Below are 17,709 nucleotides of genomic sequence, written 5' to 3' on the forward strand. Positions count from 1 at the left end.
GATTATATTACTGTATTTGAACTCTTCTCTACTATTTGCACCACATTCGTTATACATCTCCATTTCAATTCATATCCTTCCCTATAAGCGTGTATAGAGAGACAAACAGATAACATATTTGGACAGAAAGGGTGTAAACAACACAAACAAACAACATATTTGGACAGAAAGGGTGTAAACAACACAAACAAACACATCCTCACGTCACAGATTTCAAGATCTCGCCGCTCTCACTGTTCCTCGGCAACCGTGACGTCACCGCCCCGGCCAATCGCAGAGCTCGCCGAGAGTGACGTTGCTTATCGCGAGGTTAGCACGTTAGCCTCGGCGAGTTGGCTAGCCGCGAAAAAAAAAAAAAAAAAAAAAAAAAAAAACAGCTTGCCTGTGTGCCCCCGCTGTTTTACGATTTAAACACTCCTTAAATCATATAAGATACAAAAATAAAAACACAGACGGGACGGCGGAGTTGTCCCTTTTTTTCGTCATTGTCTTGTCTCCGCCCGCCAGAGAGGATAATCGCCGGAGCTTGTGTTTGCACGGTGAGTTGTGTAAACGCACACAGGCTGCTGCTAGCTAGCCGGGGCTGCTGCCCGGGAGGAAACGGGTTTGTTTTGAAAGCCTCTGAATCATTTCTTCGTGACCCTAGCAAACCCTCAGACGAGATTTAAACGTAGAAACATAACGTCTGTTGTTTTGTTGTTAAATTTGTGATTTTTTTTTTTTGTCGTCCGTGTCGACGCTCAACGTTTAATATCGATGTCTCTGCGCGGTTGTAGCGTTGCTCGTCGTGCAGGTACAAACTGTGGCCGAGCTGTGTCAGTCTTGCTCACTGTATTTTCCATTGGCTTTTCCGCTTTCCAGGATCCCCAATGATGAGTTATGCTGAAAAGCCAGAAGACATCACGAAAGAAGAGTGGATGGACAAATTAAACAATGTTCATATACAGAGGGCGGATATGAATCGGCTCATTATGAATTACCTGGTGACAGGTGAGGCGTGTGAGGTTGACAGCAGTGACTGTGAGCTTAAATATATAATATAACTTTTGTACAAGTCTTAAAAAAAATAAGTAAATTAACATCTGTGTCTCTGCCTGTTTCACATCTGTTTCAAGAGGGATTCAAAGAGGCTGCGGAGAAGTTTCGGATGGAGTCTGGGATCGAGCCAAGTGTGGACCTGGACTCTTTGGATGAACGGATAAAGATTAGAGAGATGATCCTGAAGGGACAGATACAGGAAGCTATTGCACTCATCAACAGCTTACACCCGGAGCTGCTTGACACCAATCGATACTTGTATTTTCATCTGCAGGTACGTGTGCGCAGATCTTTGTAATCCGAATCAGTAGTTCTGATTTTAGTCTGTTCCTCTGTGAACTAGAAAGTACTTCATCGTCATGTTAGTTGTAGACAGAAGAGCCTGAAGTTTATGGGGTGAACTTTACAAACTTTGGAAGTGATGAAGAGAACTGTTACAATCTAAATAAACATTTAACCCCCGTCCATCCCCTGTAGGTAATAACCAGGCTGTCAGATCATGTTCTTGTCATCTCTTCTGGTTCATCAGGAAAATATTGTGATACTAGATAAAGTGTGAACTTAAACATTCACTGCTTGTACTTCCATCCCCCCCTCTTGCAGCAGCAACATTTGATTGAGTTAATCAGGCTAAGGGAGACTGAGTCAGCGCTGGAGTTTGCCCAGACACAGCTGGCCGAGCAGGGGGAGGAGAGCCGCGAGTGTCTGACAGAGATGGAGAGAACATTAGCCCTTCTGGCCTTTGACAACCCAGAGGAGTCACCCTTCGGAGACCTGCTTAACATGATGCAACGACAAAAGGTAGGCTGGTTTATGTCCGGGCCTGATAAACAGACTAAAATGTTATTTCACTACACTATTTCACTGGGGAAAAAGTGTGTTTTTCACACCTGCTGCCTTTTAATCCTGTAATATTACAATACAAACTACCTTTCTTTTGTCCTGTTTGTACCTGAGGTCCTCTGCCTTTTGTAGTTCTGGTCCACGTTGTGCACACTAACTTTTTACAAACAGGTCAAGAGTTGTAAGCGTGACAGTTTAGGTGTCGTCCTGCTTCAACAGCATTACATGGACCCACGTGGGGAAATCCCAGTGACTGTGCTTCATATTTATACATTTATGTTCAAAAAGAGACGATGAAGATGAAGAAAAAACTGATTATGAGCATTTGTTATGTATTATTAGACTCCAAATAAACAGCACGTTATTAATTATGACAAACACAGAAAAGGAAAGAAAAGAAGCTTCTTGTACAGCCGCACTACAGGAAAGGTTATTATTGTGGAGTTGCTATGTCATACACTTTTTAATAGACTTCTAAAAGTACATGGAGTAGGATACAAACAGGACACACTGCTGTTATAGCTTCATTTGACTGCTTCATTTTATGTATCAGGAACTCACTGCACTCCTGTGATAACGTGCACACATGCTACCATGTTTACCAGATGATTTACATAAACATATTCCATGCTCATAAAGACTGTTTGTTTATAGACAGTGTGAACGGTGCAGAATCAGCAGATGGATTTAGTAGTAGGACTCTGAAAAGGTGGAAGTGGACCGAGACCCTCCGTGTCAGCTGGTTATTTGGCAGCTTTTACACCGAACTAAACGATCTAAATCAAACAGAGTTTATTTAAACTGAAACAAACCACTTAGGTGTGAACGCACCAGGCGACTGAAATCCTGCTTGTTGTGGCAGAGTGTGTGTCAGACCACTACTATTTGTTTATTTCTGTTTTGACTGTAACACATATATTGATGCACAGGTGTGGAGTGAGGTGAACCAAGCTGTGCTGGACTATGAAAACAGAGAGTCGACGCCCAAACTGGCTAAACTCCTGAAGTTGCTGCTGTGGGCACAGAATGAGCTGGACCAGAAGAAGGTGAAATACCCCAAAATGACTGACCTTAGCACGGGCACCATCGAGGACCCCAAGTGAAGATAACAGACAAGAACAACCACCTTCCACGTCCCCTTAATTTATGATCAGTCAGTGACTGTGTGACAACCAGGTAACATATATGTATAAACAAATGCTACGTTGTTTTTTTTTTTTCATGTTTCATTCATGAGAGGTTAAGACTTAACTCATTGTGCAAACTGTAAATTGCTGTATTTGCAAATTGACAGAAATTATTTAGTTTAAATACTGAATCCTGGATTTTTAGATAGATCTTGGAGACAAGAAAACTCAAATTGCTGTTTTATATTTTGTCTTTCTAAAGCCTAAGCCAATAGTATTATTTATTGTGACCGTTGTCCCCAACCAAGACTTTATTTTGCCAGAAAGAGAGTTGATGGTTTAAATGAACATTGTTAATACTGTAGCTTGTGTGTGTGTGTGTGTGTGTGTGTGTGTGTGTGTGTGTGTGTGTGTGTGTGTGTGTATGTGTGTGTGTGTGTGTGGAGCCCAAAGCTTGGTTCCACAGGATGGAGGGGAGTACAGCTGTAAAGGTTTAAACTTTGAAACAGCAGGCACACAATCGCCCTTTTTATAAGTGAAGATGTGTTTAGACTGAGATGACACACTGCAAGAGTCTAGATCAGAAATAAATTTAAATTTCATACACAAAAATGTGAGTATTTTTCAATTAAATGGAAAGACACACTTTATTAATGTAATATAGTTTTAATTAATATAACATTTCATCGATTTTTGTTTAGTATCACTTGCTTTCTACACTTTTTGAAATTTGATTGTACCTTTACAGTATGTCTATGGGATGAACTGCCTTTGCAAAATGATCATTTCTTGAGTGTTTGAGAGGGTTGAAATAAGTCCTGACTGACGGGTTGAAATCAGAGATGGCTTTCTGACTGAGTTTAACACCTTTTTTTCTGAGTCTAAAGAATGCACGGCCCCCAAAACATGCTCCAAACGGTTGTGGATGGGTTTTATGTTAAAAGGGGTTGAGGTCAGGATAACGTTCTGCCCCCCGGAAGGGGGATTTATACGCTGCTCGAGAGAAAGGGCTGCTCCGATAAAGAAATGCGAATGAGTGACGGGGGCCAAATACTACAACTCTCTAGTTAGAGAACTCATATAATTAAAATCTATTCAGACCTATTCTTCTGTTCATTGGCTTTGTTTTTGCAATTAACAATGATCAAAAGCAGGCATTTTAAAAACAGTCACAGAACTTCCTGTCCATTTTGCCACTTATCAGTATTTTCAATTCAACTGCATGTAAGTTTATCTTCTTTTTTTTCAATGGGGAAAGGCACTTGTGCTTGTTTTATTTTATTTGGTTTGTTTACTTTTTATAAAAAAAAAAAAACAAACTTGCTGCTAGTTGTCCATCCTTAATTTCTTTTAAGGTTGTATTGTCTTTATAGATATTGGCTTTGTCAAATACTGAGACCCAGAGTGCTCACATCCCTTTTATTATTCAACATTTTTAAGATCAGATTTGCAATTATTAAAATAAACAAAACTTTTGTGAACCATACAAGAGCTGTTTTTTTGTTGTTGTGATGTTCCACTGATATTTGGTATATAAGAGTTTATTTTATTTTTAAACTAATGAAGCATTTTTCAATAGAACAAATATACTTATGTCCTTTTTAAATATGGGCCTATGCAAACTATTACCCAGGAAAACCACCACCGCTCAGACCTCTGCTGTCAGTCTTGCAAATCACGAGCAAGTTCTCTCTGAGTTTTGTCCCAACAAGTTTTACCTGTTTGGCACGTCTGCCTGAGGATAATAGGTACAGCTGAAGCACACCACCTCTCAGCGCGGCAGAGTTGCACATACGACCGAGGAGAAACCAGTGTTCTCTGAATGGCTGACGAGCACACATCAAGAGATAGTAGGAATGACTTCAGTAGTCCTCTGTTGGAGCCGGAGGTTTGTACAGCCGGTGATTCTACCGAAGAGGAGCCGGAAGACCAGAAACTGTGGCCCAGGTAAGAACTGCACAAGATTTAGATCACAATGCTGAGATTTAGTTTTACACCTTCCTACTGCTAGTAAGAGTCTAAGTCAGTGGTTCTCAACTGGTTTCACCTTCACACTTTCTGATTTTCCATTCAAAGTCTGTCACTTGTTGAGAAAACATGTTCAGAGTTCTCCGTCAGAGCTGAATTACTACAGTGTAATGTGTCAAATGTAAGTCAAAAGTACAGACATTTCCCATCTTCCCGCCTCTGATTACACGGTTCATGATTTCTTAAAATGAGTGGATTGTAAACCCGGTTTTGCTGACTGGGCAACCATAATATGTAATGTGCATTTACCAGAACGGCAGAGGCAAATATTGCCGCACACTTGCTTCCCTGGAATTAAGTTATTTGTTTAGTCATGCCGGTGGTGCTGCTCTGTGGATGGCATTGTTGGTCCAGACCAGAGTTATTATAGTTTTGTATTTTATTTATATGTATGTTTTATTTTTATTTTGTTTTTAAGTTTTGTTTTTTATTCAGTTTCAGTTTCAGTTTAGTTTTATTTTTAACTTTGAGTTTTGTTTTTATTAGTTTTGTTGTTGGTTTTAGTTTTTTAAAAACAATAACATGGGGGCTATTTGTCTGGGGCAAGTTTTAAGACAATCAGATAAGGTTTTACAATACAAACACTGTGTGACCACAGTTGATACACAATCATGTAGAAATCCCAGTGTTACACTTGTTTTATTTTAGTTCATTTTGTAAGTACACGCAATATTGTTTCATTAGTTTCTAAAGTGTATTATTATTATTATTATTATTATTATTATTTCAGTGTACTAAAATGTGTGTGTGTGTGTGTGTGTGTGTGTGTGTGTGTGTGTGTGTGTGTGTGTGTGTGTGTGTGTGTGTGTGTACAGTTGTTACTACACACATTATGTTGTCATTAAGTACAAACAGTTTCCCCTTCACGCTTATAGACCTCTGGCTCGAAAATGGATCCTGACGCTGTTTATGGGCACCTGCCTCCTCTACTGTGCCAGGATGGCCATGCCAATCTGTGCAGTGTCGATGGCCGCCACTTTTCACTGGAATAAGATCGATTCTGGACTGGTTCTGGGTGGATTCTTCTGGGGTTACTGTTTCACACAGATCCTGGGAGGACATGCCAGTGACAAGTGAGCAATTCAGCTGGCATCGTAGCACGTCTTCACAAGGCTCTGTGTGAACGACGAGCTCAAATCTTCCATGAAACATTTATTATTGAGTTAGGTTTAGAGTTTCAGGATCTAACTCTATAATGTTTGCTGTTGTATTAGAGTGGGAGGAGAGCGTGTCCTGTTCATCTCTGCGGCCTCCTGGGGTCTGATCACAGCTGGTACTCCTCTTCTGGCCCATCTAGGCTCTCACACCCTCGCCCTCATGGCGATGGCCAGATTCCTCATGGGACTACTGCAGGGTGAGCACTGTTCTAGTCACACTATTGAAATAAGCACTTAAAGGAGTAGTCCAACATTTTTGGGTATACGTGTGTTCACTTTCTTGCCAAGAGTTAGATGAGAAGATTGATGCCACTCTCATTTCTGTACACTAATGATAAGGCTAAAGTCAGCAACCAGTAAGCTTAGTTTAGCTCAGCATAAAGTCTGGAAACACGGGGGAACAGTTAGCCTGGTCCTGTGCAAAAGAAACAAAATCTACCCACCAGCACTTCTACAGCTCACAAATTAATCCATTATTCATTTTACCGTATTAAGTGTAAAAAAAATAACAAGTTGTGATTTAATGGAGTTACATGCTGTATCATTTTAAGAATATTTTTCAAAATGTATTCAAATAACATTGTCTGAAATAAAAGCTCCACAGGTAGTGACGGTAGCTCTGCCAGGTGGGCTACCTGAGTGTCATCTCTCTCTCTCTCTCTCTCTCTCTCTCTCTCTCTCTCTCTCTCTCCCTTTCTTGTCTATCTTCAACTGTCCTGTCAATAAAAGGCAAAAAGCTTAAAAATATATTAAAAAACATAAAAATAAAAGCTCCAGTGCTGCAGGAAATATGAATAAATTGAATCAGTGATGTCCGAACTGTCCAAGCTCACAGATATCACATATCTTATGATGTCTTATAGGGGTTTTTTTCCCGTCTCTGGCCAGTCTTTGCTCACAGCGTGTAGGGGAAGGCGAGAGAGGGTTTTTAATGAGCACCATGCACAGCGGTAGCCATCTTGGGTATGTTAACACACACACACACACACACACACACACACACACACACACACACACACACACACACACACACACACACACACACACACACACACACACACACACACAAATCCTCACATGAAACACACCATCTATCCCTTGTGACATCTTTTATGTTTTGCTCTTTCAGGACATTGCTAGCAGGTGGGATGGGGTCTGTGATGCTGGATGAGTACGGCTGGGAAAGCATGTTCTACAGTACTGGTTTCCTGTCCGGACTCTGGGCGCTCGTTGTCTGGCAGTGTTTCCTAAAAGGTACGGTAACTATTGCACTAGTCACTCATGCATCCATGAATAACCATGACCATAGGTTGTCACCTAGTCAGTATGGAGAAAGCTGAATGAGCCTTCCTTAGCTCTGCCTCTTTCAGCTACTGGATGGCAAGGTCGTCAAATACAGATACCGGTGGTGTTCAGTTAGTTGCAATCGGAAACTTCACCGCTAGATGCCCCTAAATCCTACACACTGGTCCTTTTAAGTTTTCATCTAGCGCCATCATCAGGTCAAAATTAATTTGTCCAATGCTTTTGTTTATGACCAAACATCTGCAAAACTAAAGACATTCGAATCAGCCTCAGCTGCACTTTGAGTATTATTCGTACTATGTTGCAAAATGATCAACAGTGTCAAAGTAATGTATTTAATATATAATTATAATGTTCACTGTGTGTTTCAGGCGAAGTTGTCCCCAAGCAGATGAAATTGAGTAATGACTCACAATTGAGTGTGTCAAGAAAACGCTGGCTCAGTCTTTTTAAGAAGCCACCCGTCTGGTACAGTTTATATTCTTTAATTCTTCAATGTTTATTCATACAGTTCCTGCAGTGCTGTAATACTCGAGTCCAGTCTCAAAGCTTTATTTTCTATTGTCTCTGACTCGTTTCGGACTTGGCCGGATTGGACTCACCGAATTTTCTAGTTCGAGTTCAGCAATGTTATTGTTGTGTTTTTTTCTAAAGTAACCTCATCCTTCAAAACAAAGCCACTGATGTAGCACCGTTGTTCAGAAAACGGGTTTCAGTTCAATTCAAAATCCTTATGGGCCACGTGGTAACCATGGTTACTAATGAACGTCACTTTCAAGCGTATGCCTGTTTGTCAATCCTAATTCTCTCATGTGGACTCTGTCTTGACTTGGACTAGTCCTGGTCTTGGACTTGTCTTGGACTACAACACTGCATTCTTGTTTGAGTTTCCAGCCTAACCTGTCTCTCCGTCTTTGTCGTCTTCTTTCAACAGGGCCATGGTGTTTGCTCACATGTGCATGTGCAGCACCTCCTACACTTTACTGTCATGGTTGCCAACATACTTCAAAGAATCCTTTCCACATGCCAAGGTATTTGTTCACTCCAGCCTATGTTTTTATTAAGGCTATAAACACGTTCAATGTGACACTCTCAGACTAAGACTTCAGAGATGCTCATCATTTAAATGCCATAAGAAAAACAGGTTAATGTACCCACTAACTTGTCTGTTCCTGCAGGGATGGGTGTATAATGTAATTCCATGGCTTGCTGCAATCCCATCAGCACTTGGTGGAGGATATGTTTCAGATTTTCTTATCAACCAAGGTATTAAAATAGTGTCATTATTCCTTTATTGTCTTTTAGGTCAGTAACTGTATCTTTCATTAAAAACAACATGTTCACCAAAACATCTTGTGTTTTCTTTTTCTGTAGGATATGGTGTAGTAACTGTGAGAAAGATAATGCAGGTAAGTGTTAAAAAAAAAAAAACAGTTGTGATTGTACAATCGTTCACCACAGTTGTGTTTCTAAGTGGTTAAACACTGTCTGTGTGGTGCAAAGGTTGCTCGCTGCTTAGGTTGTTGGAATTTCTGTGCTTGTTTCAAACATGTAATTACAAGCCTTAAAGCCTACTCAAGGCAAGAGATGTACAAGAACTGTAACAAGTAATTGTTCTGGTCAATTAAAGTACGTAGTTATACTGTATAATGGAAAAGTTTGACTCATTGCTTAATAGTGAAATCCAACTGCGTCAGTTTTAATCTCTTATTAGTCTGAATCAATACGAACCTTAATGGAGCTGAAAGTCATATAAAGTTCAAGCTTTGTGGCAACAAGTTTTAAACTTTTATATAATGGACTGTGCCTTTTAAATGTCTCACCTACATGTCTCTCTCTCTCTCTCTCTCTCTCTCTCTCTCTCTCTCTCTCTCTCTCTCTCTCTCTCTCTCTCTCTCTCTCTCTCTCCTCAGTTCTTTGCCATGGGCGTATCGAGTATATTTATCATGCTTCTGTCTGGAGCTGTCACATTTCCCTCCGCTGTGATTTTCGTCTCTGCTGCTATATGTTTATCCACCTTCACCAGCTGGTATGTCCGATTATTGTTGTGTGTTTAAGATATTTGCTCAACCTTAAGTAATAACCAGGAATGAAAGATTTGTCCAGTTGAGCTTCAGTCAATATTTAAAGGATAATACTCACCTTATTCTTTATTTCTGTTATTGTCAACGTATTCTAGTGTAAAGACGGAAAGAATGTGTTAGTTACTCTCAACACAACTTTATTTCTATAGCATTTTACTCACAACACAGTAGGCTTTAAGTGTTTAACATAAGAAAAACAAACCACATGGTTGCACAAATCAGGGGGAAGTAGTTTGTCTGCATTATAGTGAAAAGACAAGTTTTTGTGTAATATGTAGCAAAGCCTTTTTAGCAACTCTACCAGTACACCTACGTGTCACAATGCCTCTCAGCACACAACCTTTAATTCATGGTGGTGGTGGCTGAAGCTGTCAGTGCTCTGCTCAGTCCTTGCTGCCGTTCATACAGCATTTCAAAAGCCCCCACCTCTACCTCAGCGTCCACCTGTAGTTCTCTGAGTCTTCAACCCCTCCAGGTGGGAAGGAAAGTTACTGTTATGGCTCCCTCACTTTATACAGTCACATAGGATTGTGTTAGATATAATAAAGAATATCACCAGACTTATCCTTCACATCCAGTCCCTATTTTTATAGTTAGGTTCAGTGTGCTGTAGATGTAGATTCTGCTGTTTATGTATTATGTATGTATTCAATGTGTTTCAGTGGTGTGTCAGTGAACGTACAGGATCTCACCCCATCGCGTGCCGGTGCCCTCTATGGTGAGTTTCTATCAGCCGACATTTCACTTTCATCTGAGTTGTTGTTGATAGACATTTAATCACGTTTCTGTTTCTGCACCAGGTTTCATGAATATGCTGGGTGCTTTTATGGGTATGTATCCAAGAGGTTTATTATTTTTTCATGCTGTGTTTAGGAAATTTAACTATCTTATCTGGAATTTAAAAGTCTAAATGAGTTACTGCTGGCACTGATCTCAAATGCCTCCTGTCCTTTTGCTTGGTGTGTGTTGCAGGACTGGTGTTGGTCTCGCTGTCGGGTTACCTGATTGAGGTCACGCTGTCGTGGGCCACCGTGTTCTCCCTCATCATTTTAGTAAATGCCACAGGCCTTGGGATTTTCCTCATCTTTGGAGGTGGTCAGCGTGTCGACGTGGAAGATTACAGCCAGGTTATTGTGATTTGACCCAGACCCTTTTGTCTGTATCCGATCTGGGAGACAGGGCATTATATTTAAATCTCTATCCGTAGTATAAATAAAAGTGGAAGTACTGCAGACTTCCTCTTGAAAATGAAGGAACCTGAATATTCCAGGCAAGTTTTAGTTCTGTTGTGTTTACTGTAAGGCAAGTTTATTTATAAAGCACATTTCACACACACACACACACACACACACACACACACACACACACACACACACACACACACACACACATACACACACAGGCAACTCTAGGTGCTTTACATAAGGACAAAGACACAAGTAAGAGAGGGGGCAAGACCTAGTTTGTGAAAATTTAACAGCGAATGCAGTTTTAATTAAAAGGCAGTAATGAACATAAAAGCCTGTTTTTAATACTACAAACAGTCTCTGTTCAGATTAGTGACTAAATGCAGCCTCACCATGTTTTGTTCTGACTCTGGGGACAGTTAGCTGACCTGTTTCGGATGACGTAAGAGACCTGAGGGGTTCACATGGAAGAAGTAGGTCAGAAATGTATTCAGGCACTGAGCCATGAAATGATTTATCGACAACCTGCAGTAACTTAAAGTTGGTTCTATAAGTGACGGTTAAACCTGGTGCAGAGACCTGGGGGCTGGTGTAATGTAATCTTATAATGTGACCTGAGAAAAGACACTGTCTGCTAAATGTGACTGCATTGTGCAAATGTGTATGACATATGAAATTCTGATTTACACACAGAAATGTTTACATTAATGACTACATGCGAGCTGCTGGTGACTGTACAATGCCACTCGTTAAGAGATTAATTATATTATAGCCTATAATTTAACTCTATACCAGGGCAAACTGAGACGAGGTAAAGAATCTCTGTTGAGTTATTCGTTGTTAGGTTCAATTCAATTGTATTTGTATAGCAGCAAATCACCGTTCTAGATGTAGAAAGACCCAACAATTACCACCATGAGTAAACACTTGGCAGCAGTGATAAGGAAAAACTTCCTCTTAAGAGGCAGAAGAGGCCGTCTGCCTCGACCAGTTTACATACTTTACTTTTTAAAAAGGCTAAACCATTTCATGTAAAAAGCCAAGTGCTGTAGTTTATAATAAACGTACCTCAAACAGAAGTAAAAAAAATGTTTGTTTGGGAATGTTTTCTGCTGTAGATTTGGTGCTCTAGTGCAACGTTTTACACCGCGTACCACCTCAGAACATATTAGGCTCTCCACCATTATGACGTTCAAATACAGTAGGGTAGTCCGACCCTATTCAGTGCCCGCCTGTTGTTGAATCCTGTTAACGGGACTACGTAGCAGGCTGATATTTAAACAAACGGCGTTTCCTGGAATTTGTTGACAATAAGAAAAACTTTACTCATCAGAGACCAGACTTTGCCCATCATGCCACCGTTTGCCATAGAAGTTTTGACTGAACGTCTACTGTTAAGATTCCTCACTTACAGTAAACAAGTTTGTTTTTTATTATATTTTATTATATTATCTGTTAGTCCTGTGTTTGGTTTGATATTAGCCGAAATGTTCAAAAGTGCAGTGGCATTAATACACCAGGTTGGAAACAATCTCGTGTCATGACATGCAGTTTGCTTGAAGCGGCTTCACACTTGACTTAAAATATTTTAATGTAGCTCTGGTATGTTTATTTATAATCACATTATTATACATATTTATTCAACTGAACACTCTTTTTTTTTTTTTTAGAGAGAGTGGTTCAGTTTTTACGGTATTGTAAAGTTTATCTATGGATTGTGTTTGTAAACTGTCACATAATATGTCAAGATGTTAATGAATGACCTTGTTTAAGACACAAAAATACTATTTTTAACAAAATAATGTTTCTTTGTGTGTTTCTTTAAATGGGTGAAAGGTTTTAAGTTATAAATTGAATTCTATTGATCCACCAAACTGACGGCCGGTCGGCTACAATCTTCAGCCGTTCATTGATTGTCAGCACTGTCTGTAAATCTAATTCTTAATGTAGAAACACTCAACAAAACACAATAGTAAGAACACATATTTCACATATAACATGTACATACAGATCATATTTGCTATAAAAGAAAATGTACCCAATCATCAAGTAGTACTAGTAAATAACTGTCCAGTTACACAAGTATACGAAATGTAATGATATTTGAATCTTATTCTCTCAATAACATGGAAAAATATTGAAATAACTATTAGTAACATTATAATGATAAAATAAATAGTAATAAAACTGCTTATTATCAGAGGTCACATTCATAATAAAGATATAAAGCTGCAGGCTGTGGATGTTTAATATCACTGGTACTGAGAACTGGATAATGAAGTATAACCACAATCTACTTCTGAAATATTGAAGGAGGAGGATGTATGTGCACACTACATATTTATTAAAGATGAAGAAAGTAAACGTGTATTTAAAAATATATAAAATATGTTCAATACATTAGCTCACATGTTGTCTACAGGCAGTAATGACTGTCAGTGTTACTGTCATCTGTGTGTTTTCTGAGAGGAAGAAATGGTTTTATTATAAAAAACAAACAAAATTAAATTGTGTTTTTATAAAAGGTGATACTAAAAAGGTCAAGTATTAAAATATTATTTGAGGAGATTTGTTTGAAGGGGCAAAAATGTTAAAACAGATTTTTCTGATCATAATAAAAATTCATATCTGGGAAAAAAGAGGCCACCTTGTGGTTTGAAGGAATGAGTGCATCCATCACTACCTCCATATGTTTCTGTGTTGTGATGTTTGTTGATGTGTAAAAAATATAATATATAATTATACATATAATTATCTCTGAAAATATAAGATGTTTCCATGAAAGGACATTAAATGAACTTAATTACTAACCACAATTAAGCATTCAGATGGGAAAAAGGTTATGAAGAATGAACAACAATTTAGTCATAGACTTCTTTAATATTAGGTTATGTAAAAATAAAGACAATTTAAAGATTGTTTATTATTTTGTTGTGTTTATGTTTCATACCCTTTAAAGGTAAACCTCATTAAAGTAGCCTTAAAATGTCTAACAAATGAGAATTAAAGGTTCTATATGAATATACTAGAGTACCAGTATATCAGAGTGAAACAATGGAAATAAAGAAATAAAATTAATCTCGACTTTGTCTTCAACAACGCTGGTTTGGTGGAAATAAACCTTTAATACACAGAGATACAAAAATGGCTGCAACAACGTCAAAGTATGTTCACTAAAAGTGGTTGTTTTGCAAATTAGAACATCATAATATAAACTCTAGTGAAGAGTGGGACTATATATAGTTATAAATACGCTCAACCAAATATGTATATTTTAGTTCCCTAAACTTATTGATACTGTCTGTTAAATTATTAGAATTATTGATCCTATGAACCTTCAAGTTATTTATCTTGCCCTTTTAGTCCAATTGTCTTTTCTCTTCTTTTTGTGTTTTCTTGTGAGGTTATCTTGTTGTTACGTGATCTGTGTTGTGTTTTGTCTTCATTTTTGTCTTTCACTTAAAAAAAAAAGCTTGTTTTGTCCACTGAGAGGTTCAGATTGTTTTCCTACAACATTGTGGAAAGGATCCCTGCAGAGAGAAGAGACCATTTCTTAACAACCACCAGAAAATATAACTTTATTCAAAGTGGACAGAAACAAAATGAGGAAATTGGACTTGTACCTTAACTGAGTGACATCACTCGAGGCACTTTATCAGACTTCACAACAGGGATTTATCTACACAACTGCTGTACGCCATAAAAATGTCTGTAGATTTTACAGTAAAAGACTATAAAAATAAAACTCTAAATAGTTTAAATACAGTTTCTGTAACAATAAAACAGTCATATCTTATGGCAAAACCTTTATATTTATTATGCAGCAGTTTAAATTAATTTATACAGAATAAAGTATTATTTTTATATTACAACCTATAAATTACACTAGAAAACCACCATCATATCTCAAAACTCAGTGGCAAAAACCTTTTTTATTCAGCTGGTGTTTTCATATAAAACTGTTTCTTTTGATGGTAAGAACTTATTTATAAGAGAGTGAGGGTAAAAGACTGTAAACTCTAAATAGGTTAAACACAGTCCTATCTCATGGCAAAACGTTTATTTATACAGAATTTTGGAAAGAAATCGTATTAATATGGTAAAATATGGAATAAAACTTATAATAAACAGTCTTAATATCCTTTTTACTGTAATTGTAGAAAAAGTTCTGGCAACCAATTTTAACCATTTTCCTTATTTCAGTATAAATAACAAGAAAAGTTCTTGCTGAAACTTTAATTTAATTGAAATACATCGACAGAAGGAGGCTCCTGTGCTGTGGGACATGTTTGAGTTTCTGGTTTCAGCACCCTGGTCAGCGCAGCCCGCAGCCCGCAGTGCTCCTCCGTCCGCAGAGATGGAGAGAAATGTAATCCGGATACATTATATGAAGCTTTAATGGGGGGGGGATCCACGTCATGACGTTATTGCTTTAGCCTATGAGGACCGGAGCTTAGAAAGCCTGCACGCAAATCAGCACGGGGAGGCTTTTTGATGTAGAGAAATGTCTAATATTAAAAAAAAACAAAAACAACAACAACAGAGGAATAAATAATCTGTTCGGCATTTTAACCTCAAGCTGTGATATGAGCCTGAAGCTTTCATCTCCTCTGGACACCATCAGCGGGCCTGAGTCCGCCTGCCTCCACCGACTCACCAGCAGCAGCTGTCGGACGGTGTTGTTGGGCCTGATTTAAACCTCCACATCCATCCTCTTTAGAGCAGATAACGCAGGGATGTTTGCACCGAGGAGGGTCAGCTGTGGACCCCCGAAGATCAGCTGCTGGTGCTGCGGAATGAAGGCGCGCAGCTGCGCACACCGGAGCCGGAGCTGAGGAACTGGACAGTTCATTATGGCGTTACACGGAGAAAGAAGGCTTCAGATCCCCAACAAGGACCAGAAGGAGGAGAAGGAGAAGATGTCTGCTGATTTTTAAACATTGTGTTAGAGTGTTATTTTTTATTTGGTGTAACATAGTATAGCTGCAACATTTGAGGACATTTTAAATCTCTTGCATTGCGTTTGTGGCGCTCAGGCCTGTCGAGTCATTTATGTTGTGTGTGTGTGTGTTAGATCCCGTGATGTTTAATGCTCATAAAGCTCCAACTTTCCTTCCGATGAGGGGACAGGGATTGCCGCTCCTCGTGTTCACGGCGGACCTTGATTTATTAGCCATACAATTAAGGCACGCGGTGAATGCCAAGAGAGGAATCACACTACACCTCCGCGTCCTGCATCATTTATGATGATGGAGAGATTTAAAACATCTGCGAGAGAGAGAGAGAGAGAGAGAGAGAGAGAGAGAGATAACACACACCAGGAACAAAGACTGCCTCTTTCTAACCGCTCAGGACCAAAATATAACCAAACTGTGTTGTTCTTCTTGCAGGTTTTGTAATGTTCCCATAAGACTGTCACATAAATCAGTATTTGGTGGGGTAACTATAATTCATATTCTGTTAACAAAATGTATCAGAGCTGTATCTAATTGTTATTATATTAGGTATCGATTCATTATTTGGTCAAAAGTCAGAAAATAGGCCAGTGGTGTAGTTTACAGGCAGGGGCGGATGTAGAGAAATATTCATGGGGTGTCCAGAGGGTGGCAGGGAGACTTTAAGGGGTAAGAAATATATGTTCATTTAGTATCGATTAAACCCCCCAAGGGAAGAAATGTGAACTCAAAAACATTATTTATAAACTCTATTGTGTCACATTAGGAAGGCATTAAATATCTAGAGATGTATTTTACATTGAACTTAAGCCTCATTTAGTCTCAACTGTGTTTTATATTAATTTATGTTTTTTAACATGTTATTTTTAATATTAATCGAAATGATTGTGTTCAATTTGACACTAAACTGAGGTTACAGTCATTTTTTAGAGGTGGCACCCTAATGCTGCCCCTGTAGATCCGCTCCTGTTTACAGGCTCCAAGCTGATGACTTCAGCTGAACTGAATTGTCAATTAATCATTTAATTGATTGACACAAAGATAATCAGGAAATATTTTGAACAAAAGAAATAAATAAATAAAGAGGCGAAGATTATATGTATAAAAAGTCTAATAAAATCCAATATTACAAAAGTAGATTAAACTGTACAACAGCAGATAAAGATTTAGTGGATTAATGCAGAATTAATATGAATCCAAAAACATCATATATACAACAGTAAAACACTAACAGAGGACATTTAACTGCATAATGAGCACTTTGACTTTAGATAGTTTAAGTAAATGTTGCATATATTTAAATAATGTTCTGAATGCAGGTTCTTTACTTATTATTACTGTTGCTTAAAGCTCCCCTCCAGATGTGTATTAAGAGAAATACAAATAATAATAATGTGTGTCTGATATGTTTTTTTTCCCCCACAAAAAACAAGCATCTACTCCTCCTGCCTCATTCAAATATGCACATTTTGTTCATTTATTATTTTCCTGCTGGACCCAAGATGTCTCCTTCATCACTATAAAGTCCATTCTTAGTGTTTGTGCTCGCGGCTTCAAGTTTCTACATCACACTTGTTTAAATTTCATACTGGACCAGGATGAAACGTTCCACTTTCAGCAGATCTAGTGTCAAACTCTGCACACACATCGTTCTGCACAGTGAAGATTAAATTCGTAGGAACGAGACGAAAAACTGATTTTCTAAGTGGAGTCTGAGTAAACAATCTTATATTTGCCTCTGAGATGTAGTCGAGTACAAGTGTAAAGTAGAAATACTAAAGTAAAGTACAAGTACCTCAACTTCTACCTTAAGTAAATGTGTTGTTATATTCCTCCACTGGAGAGAGGTTATAATGTTTATCTGCATCTAGGGAGTCGTATACTGTACAGGTTGTAAACCCCTGTATAGTAAATATTGTGATTTTGGACTTGATCATGTACACAAAACACTAATTCACTACTTATAATGAAAAAACCCCAAAGAC

At 38.5% G+C, this 17,709-nt stretch overlaps 2 protein-coding genes across 3 annotated transcripts; both read left to right on the forward strand.

Annotated features, from left to right (window-relative positions):
- Positions 1 to 360: 360 nt before the first annotated feature.
- On the forward strand, positions 361 to 4,497 carry LOC127377493 (glucose-induced degradation protein 8-B homolog). Its single transcript, XM_051425404.1, has 5 exons — positions 361 to 539; positions 862 to 990; positions 1,116 to 1,312; positions 1,642 to 1,839; positions 2,811 to 4,497. Exons 2-5 carry the CDS (start codon positions 870 to 872, stop codon positions 2,982 to 2,984), a joined length of 690 nt encoding a protein of 229 aa, XP_051281364.1. The 5' UTR covers positions 361 to 539; positions 862 to 869; the 3' UTR covers positions 2,985 to 4,497.
- Positions 4,498 to 4,704: 207 nt separating this feature from the next.
- On the forward strand, positions 4,705 to 12,571 carry LOC127377492 (solute carrier family 17 member 9). Of its 2 annotated transcripts, none has more exons than XM_051425402.1 (13): positions 4,705 to 4,955; positions 5,852 to 6,109; positions 6,251 to 6,390; positions 7,057 to 7,156; positions 7,323 to 7,447; positions 7,870 to 7,966; positions 8,433 to 8,529; positions 8,677 to 8,764; positions 8,873 to 8,907; positions 9,412 to 9,527; positions 10,245 to 10,300; positions 10,383 to 10,412; positions 10,555 to 12,571. In XM_051425402.1, exons 1-13 carry the CDS (start codon positions 4,831 to 4,833, stop codon positions 10,722 to 10,724), a joined length of 1,437 nt encoding a protein of 478 aa, XP_051281362.1. In that variant the 5' UTR covers positions 4,705 to 4,830; the 3' UTR covers positions 10,725 to 12,571. The 2 variants fall into 2 exon arrangements, with proteins under 2 accessions (XP_051281362.1, XP_051281363.1); XM_051425403.1 differs by having other exon boundaries at positions 4,723 to 4,955; positions 5,912 to 6,109.
- The last annotated feature ends 5,138 nt before the right edge of the window (positions 12,572 to 17,709 follow it).

This window comes from Dicentrarchus labrax, unplaced genomic scaffold, assembly GCF_905237075.1.
Source record: "Dicentrarchus labrax unplaced genomic scaffold, dlabrax2021, whole genome shotgun sequence".
Classification (NCBI taxonomy): domain Eukaryota; kingdom Metazoa; phylum Chordata; class Actinopteri; family Moronidae; genus Dicentrarchus; species Dicentrarchus labrax.